This window comes from Hippocampus zosterae, chromosome 11 (assembly GCF_025434085.1).
Source record: "Hippocampus zosterae strain Florida chromosome 11, ASM2543408v3, whole genome shotgun sequence".
Classification (NCBI taxonomy): domain Eukaryota; kingdom Metazoa; phylum Chordata; class Actinopteri; order Syngnathiformes; family Syngnathidae; genus Hippocampus; species Hippocampus zosterae.
In genome coordinates, this window is record NC_067461.1 from 795,453 (window position 1) to 814,771 (window position 19,319).

The 19,319-nt window shown below is 49.7% G+C and overlaps 1 protein-coding gene across 1 annotated transcript in view; it reads left to right on the plus strand.

Annotated features, from left to right (window-relative positions):
• The window catches only part of lrpprc (leucine-rich pentatricopeptide repeat containing), a 41,297-nt gene that overhangs the window by 4,802 nt on the left and 17,176 nt on the right, over positions 1–19,319 (plus strand). The window contains exons 12-23 of the mRNA XM_052080604.1: positions 4,848–4,966; positions 5,319–5,409; positions 6,386–6,455; positions 8,357–8,384; positions 8,461–8,518; positions 9,142–9,248; positions 9,947–10,024; positions 10,457–10,507; positions 10,601–10,714; positions 11,442–11,572; positions 11,835–11,920; positions 15,862–16,069. Of these exons, the coding sequence (XP_051936564.1) occupies positions 4,848–4,966; positions 5,319–5,409; positions 6,386–6,455; positions 8,357–8,384; positions 8,461–8,518; positions 9,142–9,248; positions 9,947–10,024; positions 10,457–10,507; positions 10,601–10,714; positions 11,442–11,572; positions 11,835–11,920; positions 15,862–16,069 (1,141 nt within the window). The remainder of the gene's footprint in view (positions 1–4,847; positions 4,967–5,318; positions 5,410–6,385; positions 6,456–8,356; positions 8,385–8,460; positions 8,519–9,141; positions 9,249–9,946; positions 10,025–10,456; positions 10,508–10,600; positions 10,715–11,441; positions 11,573–11,834; positions 11,921–15,861; positions 16,070–19,319) is intronic.

Consider the following 19,319-nt stretch of genomic DNA (forward strand, 5'->3'; position numbering starts at 1 on the left):
CATCTGTGGTATCTTTCCATATCGATGTCCCCTTTCCTCTGGGTTGTTTCATGTACATTGAATCTCGACATTTTGGCAAAAAGCTATTGCTTGGGTTGCGTTTTTTAAAGTGACTTTGTCTGCTAGTTGTAGCATTCAAGGAAGCGCTGCAATGACAAAAATAGACGGCGAGCTGCCAAACGTCTGTCTGTCCGTCCCATCTGAAAAGCAACCATTTGTGTTGTTTTTTGCAATGTGGACGGGGGGGAATATGAGAGGTATTTTCTAGCAGAAAGAGCTTTTAAAAGGAGCGCTTCACCTCAAATATTAATGGCACCACCCCCCCGAACCGGGACGGATTTCAACGGACCGGGGCAGCCGAGGGCAAAGAGGTCTGATCCCCCTCCCGCGTGAGAGCGTTTGAGCGAGAGGAGATGAAGCAAACACGCGCGCTCTCTGGAGGGCTCGGGCAAGAGATGGCAAAGTTTTTTTTTTTTCCCCAGGAGCCCCCAACTTCCCAATCACAAAAAACAACAACACGCTTGACTTTGAGGAAATGTCATCGGTGTGAAACTGTTGGTGGCTTTGTTGAAGCCCTCTGATCTTTGTGGCAACCTGGATCGTGGACTTGACCGCCACCTACAGGGCATCAGATGTTTGCGGCAGTTCTGAGACCTCGCTGGGTCTTCTCTGTGAGTTCACTGAAGGATGGGCATTTCAGCCCCCCCCCCCTCGAGTTTGGTTATTTTAAAGCCAAATTTCTAGGGCTCCTGTCAGGGAATTTGCCCCAGTCTGAAACAGGTACGCTAGACGGATGGACAACGCCAACTTGGGAAGGTTTCTTGCCCGCGACGTTTACCTGCCAGAGAAAGGCATCAAAGTTTGCTTATCGTTTTTGACGATTCGCCATGTGAAAAGTGGGCGCCAAGTCCGTTCGTTGATGGCCGATTTTTCTTTTCAGGCTGCTTCACTTCACCTCTTTGTACATTTTCATTTGATACACGACGGTATGATATTTTTGCCGGTGACCGCGAGCTTTAGATGAAAAATTTTCACCCTCCTTGATTGTGAGAAACATTGTCAAAGCGTCATCAAAGTTTCTCGCCTTTTATTCCCGCTGACCGTTTTAATGGCTCGCTCCTTTTGGAGACGATTCCTGCTGCCACTTGACGGCTATTCCCCGGCCCAGCCTCGTGTTTTTGTCCAGCAGGAGCTCGGAGGACAAAGAGGGGAGGAAAAGGAGTCGGGTTGGAATCGTCTCGGTGACAGATAGCCGACCGACATTGTCAGAATCCACCGCTCGTTAGCGGACTTGCTGTCAAACGCGCATCGGTGGCTTGGCTTTTAAGTGCTTGATGTTTGCCAAGCGCCATCCTGCCTCTCTCTTTGGGTTTTTTTAGAGCGATTAATAAATGATGCATTTTGCCACTGTCAGCTAATTGACAGGGACGCGGCATCAACTCCTCTTGTGCGGTCGAGACGGCTCGTCAATGTGAGTCTTTGGGGCCTGACTTGGTGGCGTAGAAAAGAAGGAGGCATGATTTGAAACCACACACGAGTATGCGCGCGTGCACAGGCCTAACCGCAGCTTCTGAGGAGACGCGCAAACGCCAGGACGACGTCCATTTAGTTGTCACGGTGTAAAACGGAAGGAGGCAAAGTGGAGAAACTGCTCTTTCGTTCACTCGCTGGTCTGCCTTAACCCTCATGAATGATGCAGCCGCTTCCCCTCCGCTCGCTCTCACACACTCCCTAGTTGCAGGAGGTGTGTGTGTGTGTGTGTGTGGACAGAGAGGGTCTTACAGAGGGAGGAAGCGGAGGGCGGGGCGGGGGGGGGGGGGTCTTTGCAGGTGATGTGACTGATGCAGAGTGACTTGATTTCATGTAAATGCGAGCGCTCTGAGGGAATTCACTTTGGATTACGCGCCCCACTGTGCACGCTCCATGAAATATTAAGCGCCGTGTCACTTTTTGTCCACAGGTGTCACTAGCGGGCAGAGCGGTCCGAAGCTGCGGAATTGGGAGGGGAGCGCAAAAGGACAGCGCGGGGTGGGGGTGGGGGGTGCATTTTGATCAAGTGTGGATTTAGCGGAAGCATATGCCGACCCGCACTGCCCACCTGCCACCAGCTAGTCATGGCTTGTCAGCACTCGCCACTTTTGATCACTTCTGACACGGTAGAACAAGGGGTGGGGGTGAGGATTCTGCTGAGGAAAAAAAAGAGGGGGAGGTAATATTTTGTGCTAGTGTTGTGCGGTCTGCACCTGCCTGCTGAGGCGGCCTCACCTTGAACTCTCTGATGCTGTCCATCCAAATTTCTCACAGTCACGTTTCCGCTCAGGTCGTGGTTGGAAGAAAGCTTTGTCGCTGTACTTGATCAGAGTTTTCCGATATCTGCACTTAAGTATTTATTCTTCAGCCGACTTTTTTCCTTTTTACTCTCTTCATCTGAAAACAGATCAAGCTATTTTCTATTCCTTAGAGTAGGCTTGATACTATTTTTTTTTATCCCCCAACCGGCAAAACAAATGGTGAAATCTTCTGGTTGAGATCTTGATTGATTGAGATCGTAGGGGGGAAAAATAGGGACGGCTGCGATGGTGAGAAATACGAAACGGTGAATGTTGGTGACGGCAGTGGGTTTTTTTTAATGACATTTTGCTGTCATAAAAGTGGACACAGTGAGGTTGCCTCCTCTAAAACGTGACAAATAATCCCCACCCACATCACCCTTCTTCTCAGGATTCCTGAAAGTAAATTAAAAGTGGAAAGTGCAGATGTTTTGTTTTCTTGTCGTTATCGAACGGGTCTTGTATTTTTGTACATTTTCAGACTTGGTACTTTTTGGACCCTTGTGTAGGCACAGGAGGTGGACATGTGAAGGTCGCGGCAGGGATTCAAACCCGGAACCTCACGGTGTTGCCTTAATAGTAGTCTGTGATCCCCAAGCTCCTGTCAAGAATGTGCCATTTGCTTGCGCGCTTGTTGTTTTCTGCAGTCTTGACCTCGCTGCAAGATCAAGCGCCCCCTTTGTAGAGTCACAGCCATAGAGAAGGGGGGCGCAGGGGTTCGAAGAGGAGAAGTGACAGGTACTCGTGTCCAAGGTCGGGGGCAGAGATGACAGCGAGCGGTTGGCTCCGCCGCTCCTCTCAGGGCTCGGCGCGCACTTCTCATCTTTTGACAGTTAACCTGCAGACATGAAGCTGACGCTGATATCTTGTGACCGCTGCCATCCTTAACTCACTACTTTGATACTTCTCGCCCGGATTTGTGTCAGCCTTCACGCTAACAGACCTGGACCCCCTCACCGCACTTCGCCCCCCCCCCCCCCCCCCCCCCCCCCGCCTCTTCTGGACTCGCGTCTAAGCCCTGTGCAAAAACCAAAGTTGTTCGGACAAGGCCCGAAGCTGAGCGCGTGTGTCACTTGCATGAGATCTAGATGCCACGTGAGCTTGCGCTATGTTTCGCATGTGGTCATAATCTGCCCCCACTCCCGTGTAACTTCCAGGTCTTGTCACCCATACTTTTACAGCAATTTGCTTGTGGAACTGTTTTCATCTAATGGAATGGAAGCTTTGTGTTTGTTTTTAAATTTGAAAGGAGTTTGCAATTTTCAAACCGCTAGCAGGATTTGAATGTAGCCTCACCTCAGTTGGTCTTCAGTGGATACGAATATCTCCTGTTCAATTTTCCACAGTGGCTTGTGTGTGGACTTGGCGCCCCCCAACCCCCGCCCCAGGTCTCCATTCACTTGTTTGCTGTTTGTCTGTTGCAGCGGAATTGACGATGGATTATTCAGCAGCTACTGCTTCTCTTTCATAAAAAGAAATAATTAAATAAGCAGCGGGGAAAAGCGATGAGAGGGGGGATAAGAACGGACGAGCCGATGGCTGAATGGAGCGATAGTCCATTGAGAAGGAGGAAGATTGCTTGTTTTTCTTGGAAAAGGGAGTGAGTGAGAGAGAAGAAGATGGATAGCGAGAGGACCCCATGAATGAGCGATATGGAGCGGAGGGGCATAAATTGACGGCGCTGGTTCAGGTAGCCGTACCTGCTATCAGGCGGACACAGGTTTTAATGGCGTGTAAAAGCCTGCGACTCCTCTATTATTTAGCTAAAGAGCGAGACCGCCAGGTGAGCACGTACATCCCGGGAGGATACGGAAACGGAGCTCCAGATACCAGTGTGTGTGTGTGTGTGTGTGTGTGTGTTTTGTCAAATCTGAGTGGCGAGCAGAAATACACACGGCATGTTGAGGTGTGCCAATTCTAGCACTTTTAGGTAGTTTGCAGAAGGCCGCATGGGAGGTTGCCATGTGCCGGACGCGGCCGTATAGCTGCGGGGATATTTCCGTCTCAAAACTGCACTTAAAAGTGAATGTATGTGTACACGCGGAATGTGTTTGAGCACTCGTTTTAGATCACGCGGGCACCCTCGCTGACATGTGCAAAGCGCTGCTGCTGTTGCTGCCTCTTTCGTACTTCTGTGGGGGTGGGGGGGGCGGGCTGTTCCATATGCATGTGGCTGTTTAGGCCTGAATTCCCTTGGGCAGGACCTCAGGGCTCTGCTGGAGAGCAGGGCAACACTCGCAAAAGTCCACTTCAGGCCAAGTGTGCGTCTTATGCATTCCACTCTAGTCCAAGGTGGAGCAGTTGGCATCCATGAGCGTTTTGTTGAGGGGGGAGGGACGGATATGTTTTTCACCGTAGTGCTAAGAGTATTGTGCGTAGGAGTCTGCTGATTGCTAAGCTGCACTTTTCTGCAGCTTCCACAGCTCCAGGCTTGCGCTTTCGTGTGCGCAAGACGTGAAAGCGTTCCTCATTTGTTTGTCGATAAAGTTGATGTAGGATTTTCTGTGTGTTTTGAAGGTGTGGTGGAGGTGATGAAGGGCATGCAGGCGCTCGGTGTCACCCTGGACCTCGACACCGTATCCACCTACATCCATCCGGTCTTCTCCAGCGTCGAGGCTGCTCGACAGGCTCTCGAGGTACTGTGCGTGTGGAGATAGTGTTACCCCCTCCCCCGCTATACCACCGTTCCTTGTTTGCACTCCTGCTACATTACAATTTTTTTTAGGAGGGGGGGCAGGGATTTTACAGCACAGGTACTGGCAAGATGGAATTTACAGTTGTGCGCCTTGTGTGTAGTACCACGCTGAGCCACGACATGCTAAGTGTCACATAGCTGTAGTGCTGCCGCAATTGACAGCGAGAGGACGACACACCATAGTTTGCCCTTTGAATATTTGCTTTATACATGACCCAGTGCGTCTTGTGCGGCAGTTGAACAGTAAGAACTTTTGTACTCTCTTGAATGATTTGAATATTTGCATATTTCAGGATGCAGGCATTTCACTGCAATCAGAGGGCTTCTTAACTTCGGAGATTCGATTGGTGGCCACAAGCAACTTGGCTCAACTCTATACCTTGTGTATGTACACACACACACACACACATTCTGCCATGTTTATTCCTCCCATTACGAACAAGCATGGCCTGCATCTTGATCACCCGTCATTATAAAATTTGCTGCTAAGCCTGCGGGCTAATTGGCCCAGTGCGCGCACGCGCTCACACACACTCGCATACTCTTTGGCGTTCATCGGGCTTTTAAAGAGATTAGTGTTTGTGAATATGTAAAGAGCAAAGGACAAGAGGCGCCTCCACTGGGCAGAGGAGTGTGGCGTAAAGGCGGCCCGCTTAAATAATAGATGACGCTTGCCGTGTTTCTCGTTTTAGCTGGTTTTCGTCTCCTTTCCTCATTTTCGCATTTGTGGTCGGCTCTGTGTCCCGTTTTACGCATTTACTGCTAACTGTCAAGTGACATGTATGGGTAGACTTCAGATTTGTTTAGTTGAATTAAAAAAAAAAAAACTAACACTCACAGTGCCATTTCGAGCGGCTATCCACGCAAAAACCAAGACTGAGCCACAAACACTTTTTGCCATCTGAAATGATGATGTTAGCCTTCACATATGCTCTGTGTGCTGCGCGCGCAAGCATGTCTGTCTGCCTATCAACGCGTGGATTTGAAGTGGTGAAGGTCAGGAGTGAAGCAGGGAGCTGAGCGTGTCAAAGAGACACTTTGGAGTTTGAAGGGGGCTAACGACTTTCTGCTATTTCACCTACAAGTTGACCACCTTCAACTTGACGAATCCAACCTGATCCATGCCCGCTCTCCCTATTTCTGAATAAATCAATAAATATTCGAAATAGAATAATTAAAAAAACGTCCGCAAACTCATCAACCCATGCGCAATTCCCTCATCCAGTTCTTCTGTTGGAAAAGTAAGGACTCCATTTTTCATCCAAGTAGAGTTAAATGTCTATTTGCCGACAAATCAACACCGCGGATTAAACAAACGGCCTCCTACATGTATTCATCTCCGCTTTCCTGTCTTTTCCAGTGTCGGACCCTTCCCACCCCCCACTGGAGCTTGGGATTTTCCGCGGCAGCCTCATCCAGGGCTTCAGAAAGTCAGTCAATTAACCTGTTGTGCGCTCTGGCTGTTTCTCCTCCATTTCCATATTTTGCCACGCGACTGTGGACTCATGTTTTAGGGAGGCCTGTAGCACTCTTGGAGGTCACAGCGGCATACGTTTTGCATACGACATGTGCTGCCTATCACACCATCGACGGAGCCTGGGCGTGTATGCGTGCGTGCAGCTGCGGGGAGAAACGCAGCATACGCACCCGGCTGCCTCATGCATATGGAGGCTTCATCCGCTGGCCCTCGGCCCAAAGCACCGTGGGAGATATGCAAATGGGCAGAGGCCCACAGCTGCCCTTACCCTCTAAGTCCCCCCCGCCCCTACCAAATAGCCTGAACCAGCCCCGCGGTCTCCCTCCATTTCATCCTAGCACGCAAAGAAGCCTCGACCCCAGTCACACTGGCGGGCTCCGCTTGAAACGGGGTCTTTATGAATATTTAGCGTTTTAACGCGACGTTGTTGCACACCAATAGTGCTCCCCTACCCTCTTTGCTAATTCATGCAGAGCCAGGCTGGAGGTGAGTCGCAGCAAAGTGCCGACTTGTCCGCCGGGACCCAAACAAACCAAAAGCAAACTTCACCAAGTTCAGCTAAATTTCATTTTCGGCCAGTTTAACCGAGAGGCCCTTGAGAACTGTGTTCAAAATCACAAAATTTCATTTATGACTCCGTTCAATAATACAGGTCAGATCCATACCAGCACAAATATTTAGTTAAAAATAATAATAAAATAATATTCATAATAATAATACAATTCACATAAACTTTTTCTAGCCAGGGAATTGATGGAAACTTTTTTTTTTATTGTGAAGTCACATTTGTGTTAGTATTTACTTGACAAGAGTGTATATATATATATTTTTTGTCATATTCCATATTCGTGGCGGCCTGGTAGTCAACATTTTCGCACGTCCACCTCGGGGTGCAGAGTTCCGGAGCCCGGAATCAAACTCCGGCCTCCTGTGTGGCGTTTGCACGTTCTCCCCGTGCCTGCGTGAGTTTCCTCCCACATTCCAAAAATGTGCACAGCAGGTTGATGGAACACTCGAAATTGCCCTTAGGTATGAGCGCAGATGGTCGTTGGTCTATGTATGCCCTGCGATTGCGTGGCAGCCAGTTGAGACGGCCGTGATATTTTCATCCATTTTGGAGTTTGGTTCTATTCCTCACCTCTTCTTCCGTCAAGACACACACACACTCACACACACACACACTTGTGCACTCCATAAGCCTCCCTGACAGGGTAGTAATTGGGACGTGCATGTGTGTGTTTTTGTGTGTGCGCTCACCCCATTGTGTTGCGGGGACCTGTCAAAGACAAGGTCAAGGGATAATTTAATCATTAAAGACCTCTCCTCTTCTCCTCTCTCCTCCTCTCCGGCTCGCTGACAGCACCAGAGATGTCGCGCGTCATCATTTAGCGCGTGTGTTTCTTTTGTGGTTTGACGCGCTTTTGTCCCGCTGTCTCGTCTTTCTTATCCTGTGGGCCGGAGGGCGTCGAGCCTCATCTGCGCCTCGCGCGTGGCCTTTAGTGTCATACTTGTCACTTTTGTTGCCATGGTGATGTGACTGCAATTTGCTAGCCGCGCAGTCAACAAATGGAGTCGATTAAAACAACTGCTTATCAGTGCGTTGCGATTGAAATGTTATTTGGCGGTCAGAAAGGCACGACCAAGCAGATTCTTCTCAGGATGACGTTTATGTGGCGTTGAAAAAATGAAGAAAGACACCAGTGACTTAAATGAAGCTATTTCCTCAGTAGACTCGCGTCATCTTTTTTCTTATGCTCCAAGAGATAAAAGTATCTCAACTTGCTGGTGTGTGTTTGAAATGGCAGCATGTGGAATGAGAGCTAATGCCTTGTCCTCCACTGCCCCCTACTGCAGGTCTGATGACATGGAGAGTATGGTGAAGGTAATGAGCTCCAGTGCAAACTAGCCGAGCCTTTAGTTCTGATGGAGATCTAACGGCTCTTTGTTTCTTCCAACAGATAACCAAGCTCTTGTATGAAGACGAACGCTTCAGCAAAGCACACACCAAACCGGCAGGTAAACTCTTGGCGCATGTCGGCGTTCACCTTTACGGCGTCGGCGGTTTGCAGCTATAATTCAACTGACATAAAAATGGTGTGTGTGTGCATGCATGCATGCGTGTGTTAGAGTGAAAGAAATGCGCTTGTCCGCCATAGGCGGAAACACAGCCTGACCGCTGACACAGCACTGAGTTGTGACCGTGTGTGTGGCCAGCATGTAAAACGCGTGAAATGTCTGCTGGAAAACGCACATTTGTGAGGCGTTAATGTCACTGTGCGCGTGCGCATGTGAGAGCGAGGCCTAGACCCAGTCCCCCCCGCCAATGCTGGAACTGGTGTGCTGGTGCAAGCGATGGAGATTGCTATCCATGTCACATCCCGTTAGACAACATCTGCGAGCCTTGCTTTGTATGCGAGTGGGGCGAGTGGGCCCGTGTTCACATCCGCATGTGTCGAAGTTAGCCACTGCTGTCAGCGCCAGCCAGCCATGGCACGCGCCGCGACCCCAAAGCAGCCTCTGTCAGCACGACCGCCACGAAAATATAAACTCACAAATGGAGGCACTGACTGATGTGGTGGCAAATGAAATGTATTCCCTGGGCTGCTACTCAATGGGCGCGTGTGTGTTTTCTCATCCAGACACAGTCGCCTACTTCCTGTACAATCTGATGGACAGCATGTCAGAGAGCAATATGCAAGCGCAGGAAGACAAACTGAGGAAGTACTTCAACCAGCTGAAGGCGCAGGTACACACCTGCACCCACGTGTAAGACATAAAATGTGAACCTTTTTAGAAAAAAAAAATATTGGTGGGAAAAAATGCTTGGATATGAGGTACTGAAAATCATGATTTAAAAAAAAACAAAATTATTACACAAAAAAATGTATTGACACATACAAGAAAATAATTCTGATAAAAAAATCATCATCACCTCCCTGTCTTTAAACTCACTTTGACTTTATTTCCAGTGCAGCCAGATTACCCGCTGCGTGCAAACTCTGAGCTGAGACTTCCAGACGTGTTCCGATAGATTAGTTCATGTTTCACAAGCTGCCTCTTAGCAATTCGGCTCCGTCTGCAATCCCGATATAAATCGTACAGTAATCCACACCGTAAACATCTTGCCCTTAACATCTGCAGATTTAAAAAAAGCGTCTCGAGATACTTGGTCTGCTTCCAATGTCATTTCATTTTTGTTCCCCTTGTCATCTGCCCCAAGAGCATTTAAATCCACCTTTTAATTTCCATCCTCATTCATCCTTTAATTTAAATGCAAACTCTGTGGCAGCCCCGAATTGGCCCTCCGTGGCTGAAGTCAATTAAAGCTGGACCAAATGTAACCACTTCTTACTTCTGGCTTCATTAATCTTCACCTCTTTTGCCCCTTCCTTGAACACACGTGCTTTTAGCTTGATCAGTTGGTCGTTTGTTTTGATTTGACAGAACATCGTCATCTCTGCAAATATCTACAGAGGCATCAGAAACCTGCTGGAGGCCTGCCACGCTCCAGAGCTCATCAAGGTACAAACGCACAGCACTTGATCACCGAGCCGCTGAATGGCGCCGCCGTTCGCGAGTGTGCTGATCCGCATCGGCGCATTCGCCACACAAACATTGACTGAGCGGTCGGGTATGTGCCGCTACTCGGAAGTCAGCTAGCGCTGTTGACGCTAATTTGCTCAACCCAATGCGGCTCTCCTCACCGTCTGTCATGGGGGGAGGGGGGCAGAATTTGGTGCGGGGGTGTTACTAACTCCCTGTTACATCACAGTGGGGCAAAAGGACTTACCGGTACTCATGGTCATATTTTGGGGGGCAGGGGGGAGCAATTGACTTCCTAGTGTTTTTCCACACTTGGTGGGCGCTCGAGTGAGCAATCCGTTTGTATGCAAAGAATTAAAAAAGGAAGTCTGACCCGACTCTGCATATTGACCTGGTGCGTCTTTATGTCAGGATGTGATCGCGCTGGTGGACCCAAACGAGCAAACGGGACCCCGCCTGAATGTAAGTGGGACAACCGTGTTTGGCTTTTGATTGATTGATTTTGTTTTCATCTCTTTCTGAGTAGAGTTAACCTTTGTGTTTGCTAACCGACAGGAACTTGAGGGGAAAGTGCCTTTTCTGGAGGCGAAACTGGCCGAGCTCAAAGCGGAAAACAAACCTCTGGCTTTGACGCTGAAGCAGGTCATCCAGGCTCTCTCGGCTGAGGAGGTACACTGCTTTAGAGTTCTTTTTTTGACATCACTTTTTGATGCCGGCAACATGACACCAATGGTGGACGTCTAACCAACAGTTGGCCGGAAAAAATACGTTGCGAAATGTGAACACAAAGGAAGACGGCATATACCATACCATGTGCAAACTAAAAGAGGAGGCAAATGTTGTACACTTTTCGGAAAAACACAAGAATATTCAGAATACAAATATGATGAAAGAAAAACAAGACTTCATCAAAAGTATCGCAAAGTACACAAGAATATCAAAAAAATAGAGAACAGCCTTTCGATGAAAAATGGCCCGTGGAAGTCATTCTCAAGATGATCAAGAAGACATTCATGTCTTCACGGCAGAACTTGATTGCGGTGCTAGTCATTTTTTTATTCAAAGAACTTTTTCTCCGTTTTAATCACGACTAATAAAGTGCTGCACCCCTCTTCAAGATTGTCGTCATCCTTCTCACTGCTTTTTGCGTTGATTAGCTGGATGAAATCGCACAGTTGGCAGCCGTTCGGTGGAGCCGTGTGGTCCATTCTGCCTCCTCAGCCTTTGAAGGGCCTCCACTTAGTGTTTGAATAGATTTTTAAAAAATGTATTTATTTTTGGGGGGGGGGGCTTTTCAAGGTAATTAATGATGCAAAATGCATTGCATTGTGCTGCGAAGGTCTGCTGTATTTTTAATGGTTGGGCTCTCCTCTTAAAAGCCTCCACCTCTTTGCAGAACCTGCAGCGCGCCCTCGAGCTGAAGCGGCAACACCAGGACGAGATGAGCCTCGGGGCCTACGCCGTTCTCATCAACCTGTGCTGCCGCCACAACGATGCGGAGGAGGCGCTCAACCTGAAGAGGGAAATGTGCGTCAAGCGGGATACGCGCGCGCCACGCACGCACACACATGACGCCGCAACCATTAAAGTTGAACTTGATCGCTATCGGGAGAGACGTTAATGCAAGGTCCGGCCGGCCCGCTCTGTCGACTGCGTCAAACGCAGGAAAGCCCCCGTCCCCAGCTTCCCGTTTCTTCCATCCGTCACCTGCTTCCCACAGCTGACTACAATACGACGAGCAGAATACATGAATCCCCAATGTCCGTCTCTCTCCGTTCTCCTTCCTCAGGAGCCGTCAGGATTCATCCGTGGCGCTTGATAGCAGTAAATACATCGCACTTGTCAAGGTGCTCGCCAAGAATGGCCGAGTGGAAGGTAAGCTTGTCGCCAGTGAGTTCTCTGTCCCAGTCATTTGGTTACTCCCGACTTCCGCATCCTTGCACTGACACGTTGAACAGTCGCCCTTCGTTTTCAAACCGTCGCAGCTCTTTTCTCACCAGACTGATAAAAGTAGTGATGTTGAGTTGCATCGCAGGTGCAAAACCAGTCAAAGCAAGAAGTGGATTGTATCCAACACCAGATCTTGGATTTAAGATTGAAGTGTTGTCACAACCCCCCCGGGTACAGTTGTCAACCAGGGTTAGCGGGAATGTCCTTCATGTCAGAAGAAGATAAAATAGCATACGTAGCCGCCGTCACTGCATGAGCAAGAAAAATAATTCAAAAAGTTCCAAAGATTGCAGTTGCCTTGCACTGCAGGAAATGTACAGGTTTTGAAAGCTATCTTGAGTTGAGGTTTTTTGGGAGGGCGGGATAGTCTAAAAATGCAAAAACAACAAAAAGTATACAAAATATTTGGCCCCAAAAATCGGATGGATCATTTGAGTTTGACAACCGGTGTGTATTTGACAAGAATATCAAACAAAAATGCGGCAATCGTGAATGAAAAATGCAAATAAAAAATAAAATAAAATGCATAGAGAAAAATGCAAACATATTACACGTATAAAACCTGGAGCAACACATAAAAAAAATTAACATCCTAAGATATTAGACAACACAACATACACAAATATTAAAATAAATGTACATAAATAATTTGGTGAAATACAAAGATACAAGTATTGCATATTGGACAAGAAAACAAATTTTCTCCTTGAATTGATTCAGCCTAACTTCAGTGACGATTGTTTTGTCAGTTAGATTTTTTTTATTTTTTATTTTTAATCTGGCGCAATGTATGGCGTGTGCCCCATCAAGTCATGGTCATTTCTTGTCACTACCGTATAGGATTTGTAACATTTAAACACCAAAGAGACCCTTGCTGTTGTCTGGTCAGTCTTGCTAGTCACGAGTGCTCTATGGAAAAATGGGAAAAGTGTGCGAGTGCCTGTGCGCGCCTGTGCGCCCGTGTGTGTGTGTGTGTGTCTCACCGGTCCGCCTGCCTCCCTCAAAGCATACAAATGAGCCAAGCATTTTCACAATGCTACGGTGAATTTCCTTCTGCTCATCGAGGAGCCAATTACCATCAGTGCTGCCGCTTTGCTTTTTATTTTTTTCTCTCTCTCTCTTTTTGTTCACACAATGACAGCCAAATGTTTCCCGTGTCTGTCCTCTGTCCTCCCTCCCCGCACGGCCGTTTGACATCTCTAGATACACGCGCGCGCGCACGCACACAATTGTGCACGCACCCCTGCATCAGAGAGAAATGAGAGGGGGAAAATTACAGGACTCTGTGCATTTTTGTGGAATTATTGAAATCCGCCTTGATGCTCATGGCAGATCATGTCCACCAAAGTGCCTGAGTGGTGTGTACACTCACACACACACACACACACACACACACACATTTGCATGTGAATTCAAGCAAAAGGTATTTGTTGGGCGCGACAGTTGGAGTGTTCGTCTGCGCGTGGCGGCTTGTGCATAGGCCGCGCTAAAGCGTTGGCCATTAGCCTGAGTGCGCGCAACGGGTGAGACGCTTGTCGCCCACATTAGCACACTTGGCTAACCTTGATGTTAGCAGCCCCCCTCACCCCCGCTCAAGCACCGGCGGGCTTCCCGGCTCGCAGCGCACACACCGGGCCCCAGATGACGATCATGTTGACCGGCGTGGTTTCTATCACGGCACCTCTTTTGCTGTCGTTCCACTCGTGCCTGTTAACATCTTCACTTTTGACTTTCCTCCTCATCTAATCAACGAACTTACGTCTGCTGCGTCTTGGCATCTGCTTCAAGCCTCTTTGTCTGACGATTGTATTTTACATCCGGATGCCTCGTTCATCTAAGCGGCCGTTATGGCCGTTGCTCATTAAGGCATGCGCGTGTAAGTGTGTGCGTACGCGCGCCTGCGGTCACGGGTGGATCGCGGGAAGCTGGTGGATCGAAAAATAGAGCCTCGGTCAAAAATGGTTGGGCAAAAAAAGCATTTCATCATGAAGGCTTTTGATTGAGCTAACACAGATACATACAGCATGGGTTGCCTTCATGATGAGGCTTTTCATTTTTCGCGGCTCCAGACATATGTAGCCGACCCCGCCAGAGATGAAAGTACATAAGACGGAACGAGCATGTTTTGTGACTTTTTTTTGCCGGACCTAACTGCCATCAAGCCTTGAATTTCGCATTTCATAAACAACCGTCAATGGGCCGTAGGTTAGAAAACGATTCATGCCTTTCCGACGTTTTAGTCGATCTTTAGCCTTCAACTCTGTCAAGCATGCAGTCTACTGCCAATAGAGGAGTTGGGAGGTAGTCCCCCTCCCAAACGACTCCAAGAGGTTATGGTGAAAAGCTCACAAAATAGGAGACACTGCCTCAGTCTTCCGCTTGTCTTGCCTTTCTCGATTTAACTACACCTCTTCATCACCACTTGTCTCTCTGACCTGCCCTTGGCCTTCACTCGGTCTGTCCTTCTTTTCCGCCAGGCGCTGCCAGTCGGCCGTCTTTGTCTCTTTTCGCCCGCTCCCGCGTCAGGGAGCATTAGATGAACCACCGGACTGTGTGATGTCAGTTTGCCCGTCCTCCTCCCCGTCTCCCGATGCTCGCTCGCTCGCGTGCACGTGTGAGTGGTCCGTCTCACTTTGCCGGCCCAGATGCTTGGCCGAGCTGATGGTTATGCATACTGGCGAGACGGACGGGCGGGTAAAAGCAACGGCGGATGCCCGCCCGCCGGGAAGCGCGGGGTGGCTTGAACGCTGGATGGACCGCTCCATTTGGCCCGATCAGCTCCGAGCCATTGGCCTGGGTGATTAGCGGCTGTGTCACGGGGTGATGGAGAGCGCCGATCGGAGACCGCGGACTTTAGTTGGGGGGTGAGAACTGAGGGAGTTGATCCACCAGCAACACGCGCGTGACCGTGGAAATGAAAGGTGACATCCAAGGGAAGGGCTAGAGTTTCCGTCTCGCTTATCCCCAATGCATTATAATTGCCATTTTCTACACACATATGTATATGTATATGTGTGTGTGTATCCTCCCCCTTGCCCCCCCAAAAAACGGAGAAACCGCCTGATAAGACAAACAGCCAGCAGGTGATTATGTTGCCAGTTTCACTGTCAATGTTAAATCTGGTCCTGTTCACACATGTCGACCAAACTGAGAATTTTGCTGTATCTTGACGTGCTAAACAACGCTGTATTCCCAGTTCAGATGCCCGGCATTGCGTTTTCGTGTTCAGCCACATCTGCGTACGGGAATCCTCACAGATATTCGGCGCACGTTGGCGTCATGGCCCTCGGTCACGGTGTATAGATGAGTATCTGGTTTGGAAAGCGGCTGTATCGCTATCAACCCATTAGCAGCTGTCTAAATAGATGGTAAACGCATCTTAATGACTTTATCCTCGTAATACGCACGCATGTGTGCGCACTCCCCTGTTCGGCCCCCCCGCCCCCTCCTGTATTGGCCAGATGGGTGCGCGGCGAGGAAAATAGCCCCGCATTTCCATGCAAAATGGACGGGCCCCTCATCCCGTTTCCAGAGGTCTCGGCGCCGCGTGCCTATAATTTAGCCCGCCCCCACCCCTTCTCCGCCTGGCCACGGCGAAAAGATGGCCTTCGTCGTAGGGGTCCCCTAATAGTGGTCTCGTTTCGAAAACCGCACGTAGCAATTAGAGCGGAGTTGGCATTATCCCGGGTTGCATTCGCATCCCCTGCTGCGAGCAAAATGCTGTTTTGATATGGATTTGTTTTCCCTGCGTGGAATTAGCTAAGAGGGCCTCTTAGGAAAGCATTTGCGCACCCCACTTTTCCTTTGTTTCGAATCGCACGTGTTCACGTGTTGCTCTTTGTGTCGTCTGGCGGCTCGCTCTCCAGAGGCCGTGGACATCCTGAAGGAGATGAGAGAAAAGGACGCGGTGCTGAACGACGGCCACGTCACCATGTTCTTCCACACCCTCAGCGCCGCGGTGGCCAATGGCGGCCCCCCCGTGGTCCAGCGCCTTCAAGACACCATCTTCACGCTGGGACTGGCCAAGCCCAGCGCCAATCTCTGCGCGCCGCTGGTCAGCGCCTACTTGAACAGGTAACGCCAACTCGGCCTTTGCTCGCAGCCCGCGGTGGCGTGTTGGATGCGCGCGAGTGCGTACCTGGGCCCGCCGCTCATCCCTCCCCGTGATCATAGCCGAGGTGACGTTCCGGTTCAGCGCCTCAGGCGGATGAGAGGATGTGGAAATTGCTCATTTGCGTAGGTTTTTGTGTTCCCGAGTCCATGTGGCTTTGTTGTTTTGGACTCGGCAGCTGCAACCTCTCCCATGAGTCCCCGCCCCTGCTTGCCCACCCACTGCTATATTCCCAAGGTTTGTGTTGTTTGCGCGCACGGCCTTCTCTCTCGATGTCAAATGCAGATCGGTGTTATCAAACATTGGCCGCGGGGTCACTCGTATTGGCCCGCCTCTTCGGCTTCGCCTCATGCGCACGTGTGTGCGTGCGCGCGTCCGTGTGCTCTATTTGTCAGAGGAGCTTCTAAGTGGAGCAACTCATTAGCATGTTAATGATGTACAGAGCGCTAATTGCCAGATTTACCCCAGCCGCGCCGTTCGGGGACTCGCAAACACACAGACGCCGTACACGTACTTACATCGCGTGTTTGATTTGGAAGTAGTACTTTGCAGGTGCTCCCCCGCCACTGTTAATCTTTGAAGTAATTTCGGCACAAGCAGTTGCCCGGTTCACTTGTTAATGGCTGCCTTGGCGAGATTAGTGGGCTAATTTACTCCCGGGTCATCAGCAGTAACCCAAAACAAACGCACGCCGACGGCTCTCATTCGACGCGCAGCAACAGAACGCAGGTAGCGTTTCATTCTCGTTGTTGTTTTTTGCACGTGGTCCTCTGGATATGAGTTCCGTTCCCACGGCTTCTGGTACCTCCCGTTCTATTTCTTGGCTTAGGTGGTCAGAGCAGGTTGTGCCCTGTGTGTCGCATTCCACTAAATGTTTTATTTCACCACAGTATCGTTAGGATCTGTAAATCCTGAACTAGTTTGAATTTTCCACTGGCAGGCTTCAACCAAACAATTGGCGTCCAGACCCCACATAGGCTACTTGGAATTCTTCAGACATATTTCCCATCCAATGTTCCATTCAAAAGTTGTGAAAAATATCATATCATCCCCCACGCCCCCTTGTGTCGGTGGTTGGCAATGCAAGGTAAGCTCATCATCTTTTCGCGGTCCGATCCAGCGCCAAACATTTGGCTCAACCTTCCCCGATGGGGGGAAGTCCACTTCCTATCTTCTGTTGTTTTCATTCCGTCACTCGACGGACAAGCCGATTGTCGGGACGAGGCGAAGGGAGCGCGTCGATACAAAAAAGACAAAGCATCGGTCCCGCCCGCGCCAGTCTCATCCGCCGCGTCGCCGCTTAATGACTTAATGAACACTTGTGCGGCAGATTAGCCCTTGACAAGCCCATCATATGCGCCGCCCCGTTAACCTTCCCGCCCGTCTTCTGCGCATTGTCTGAGCTAACCCGCTTCCACTCTGTTTGGCAGCCGGAGCCGGGCGCCACTTGTTCTGGAAGTGACGAGCGACAGAAAATGCCAATGAGCGGGGAGAGGGCAGGACGCGGACAGGAATGATAATCATCCGAGTTGGAGACGCTCTCGCTGCGACTAATGTATACTTTTTAGGTTGGCAAGCACGCCAGCATCTCTCCTCGAGCGATACCGTGACAACATTTTCGTAGTCATTCCGGAGCAAATGTCGGATTTGGAATCATTTGTTGCACATTCCAAACGCCGTCATAAAAATTTGCCCCAGCAATAGTTTGGAGTCGATGTTTTAACTTGACAGAGGATTGCCAGGTTGTGGCAGCCTAGGCCGAATTTGGACGTTTCTTTTATTTTATTGATTTATCGTCCGAAGCTGGATTTATGTCAGAATTTCACGTGTCCGTCATTGTCAGGAAAAGCCTGCTAGAACAGCTGATCAGACTCACTTGAAAACGGTGGCAGGTGGGGGCGCGTTTGAATGTGATTTGTTTGCGTTGAACACCGCCACTGTCCCGAGTTGATCCAGGGTGTGCACATCTGTGCAGCCGCATCATCTCCAACGCGTCTCATTTCCCCTCAGGAATTGTAGTAAGTTGTGTCACGTTATTGGTGGAAAATGTTTTGAAAGGAGCTCTCTTGGTCTCCCTTCCTGTTGGGCGAATTTGCTCTGCACTTCTGTAGCACGGGCTTTGGAAGAGCCTTCTTTCCTGAGGCGCCAACCGTCATTTTTTTGACAACAATCTCTTTGATGGCATGTCTCTCTGCAAATGTCCCTAACAGCAGGCTGGTGGTGTCATGATCAACAGCTCATTTGTCTTCTCCAGACAAGCACCCGTCGTCTCCGGTGCGAGGACAGCGGCTTGATCACTGGCCTGCCCGTCGTCTTTGTTGCGCAAAAGAGGGCAGCGGAGCAAGGATGAGGCACAATTAGCTTTCTTGTCTAATCCTTCAGGTTTCCACCAGCAACCTCGTGTGTATGTGTGTGTGTGAGACCTCAGCAAGTAGCTGACATGCAAAGCTAAGGACAATAACAGGGCTGTGCTATGGTAAATTGTAATGCAAAATGACATTTAAATTGTAAGGGAGGCAGAAGGGGTGGTGGACGATCCATCATTTGACCTGCTTAGCTCTTTTTTTTTTTTTTTTTTTCCGGGAGGGGGGAGGGAGTAATTGCAAGGCCGGGCCAAGCGACGGCTCTTTTTTGGAGGTTTCCTATCAAATGATGGCAGTGAGGCGAGCCCCTCGAGGAGAAAGAAAAGGAGCGCGTGGCCAAAATGTCGGCGCCGTATTGTTCGATCGCTCGTGAGTGACATTGCTGAAGAGAGTTGTCCTCCTTCATCTCCCTCATCAGACATGCACTCGCCGTTGCCTCTCCAGTGGTGGCACAGAAGGTGAATTCAAGGCCGTACCTGCTTGCTCTCTGGTTTATTTACGAAATGGCGCACGCACAAATCAACCTACATCACTGTATCGTTTGAACGTTTCTCCTCACTTGCCATCCAGGCACTTTCCACGTTGACCTCTGTGTGATTGACATGGTAATTACCCAATCAACAGAGTGACAGCGGTGCTGTCACGGCAGTGCCGATCGAAGTGAAGCGGTTCGACCCCCCCGTTCCCTCCCTCCCTCCCTCCCTCCCTGCCTCCCTTCCTCCCTCAGCTTGTCTTCGGCTCTGCCGCCGCGCCGTTTCTTGATCAGACCATCCATCGGGCAAACTTGTCCCATCTGCTGGTTGTGAGTCCGCATGCCAGGCCGTGAGTTGAGTCGGGAAACGAAGGCATT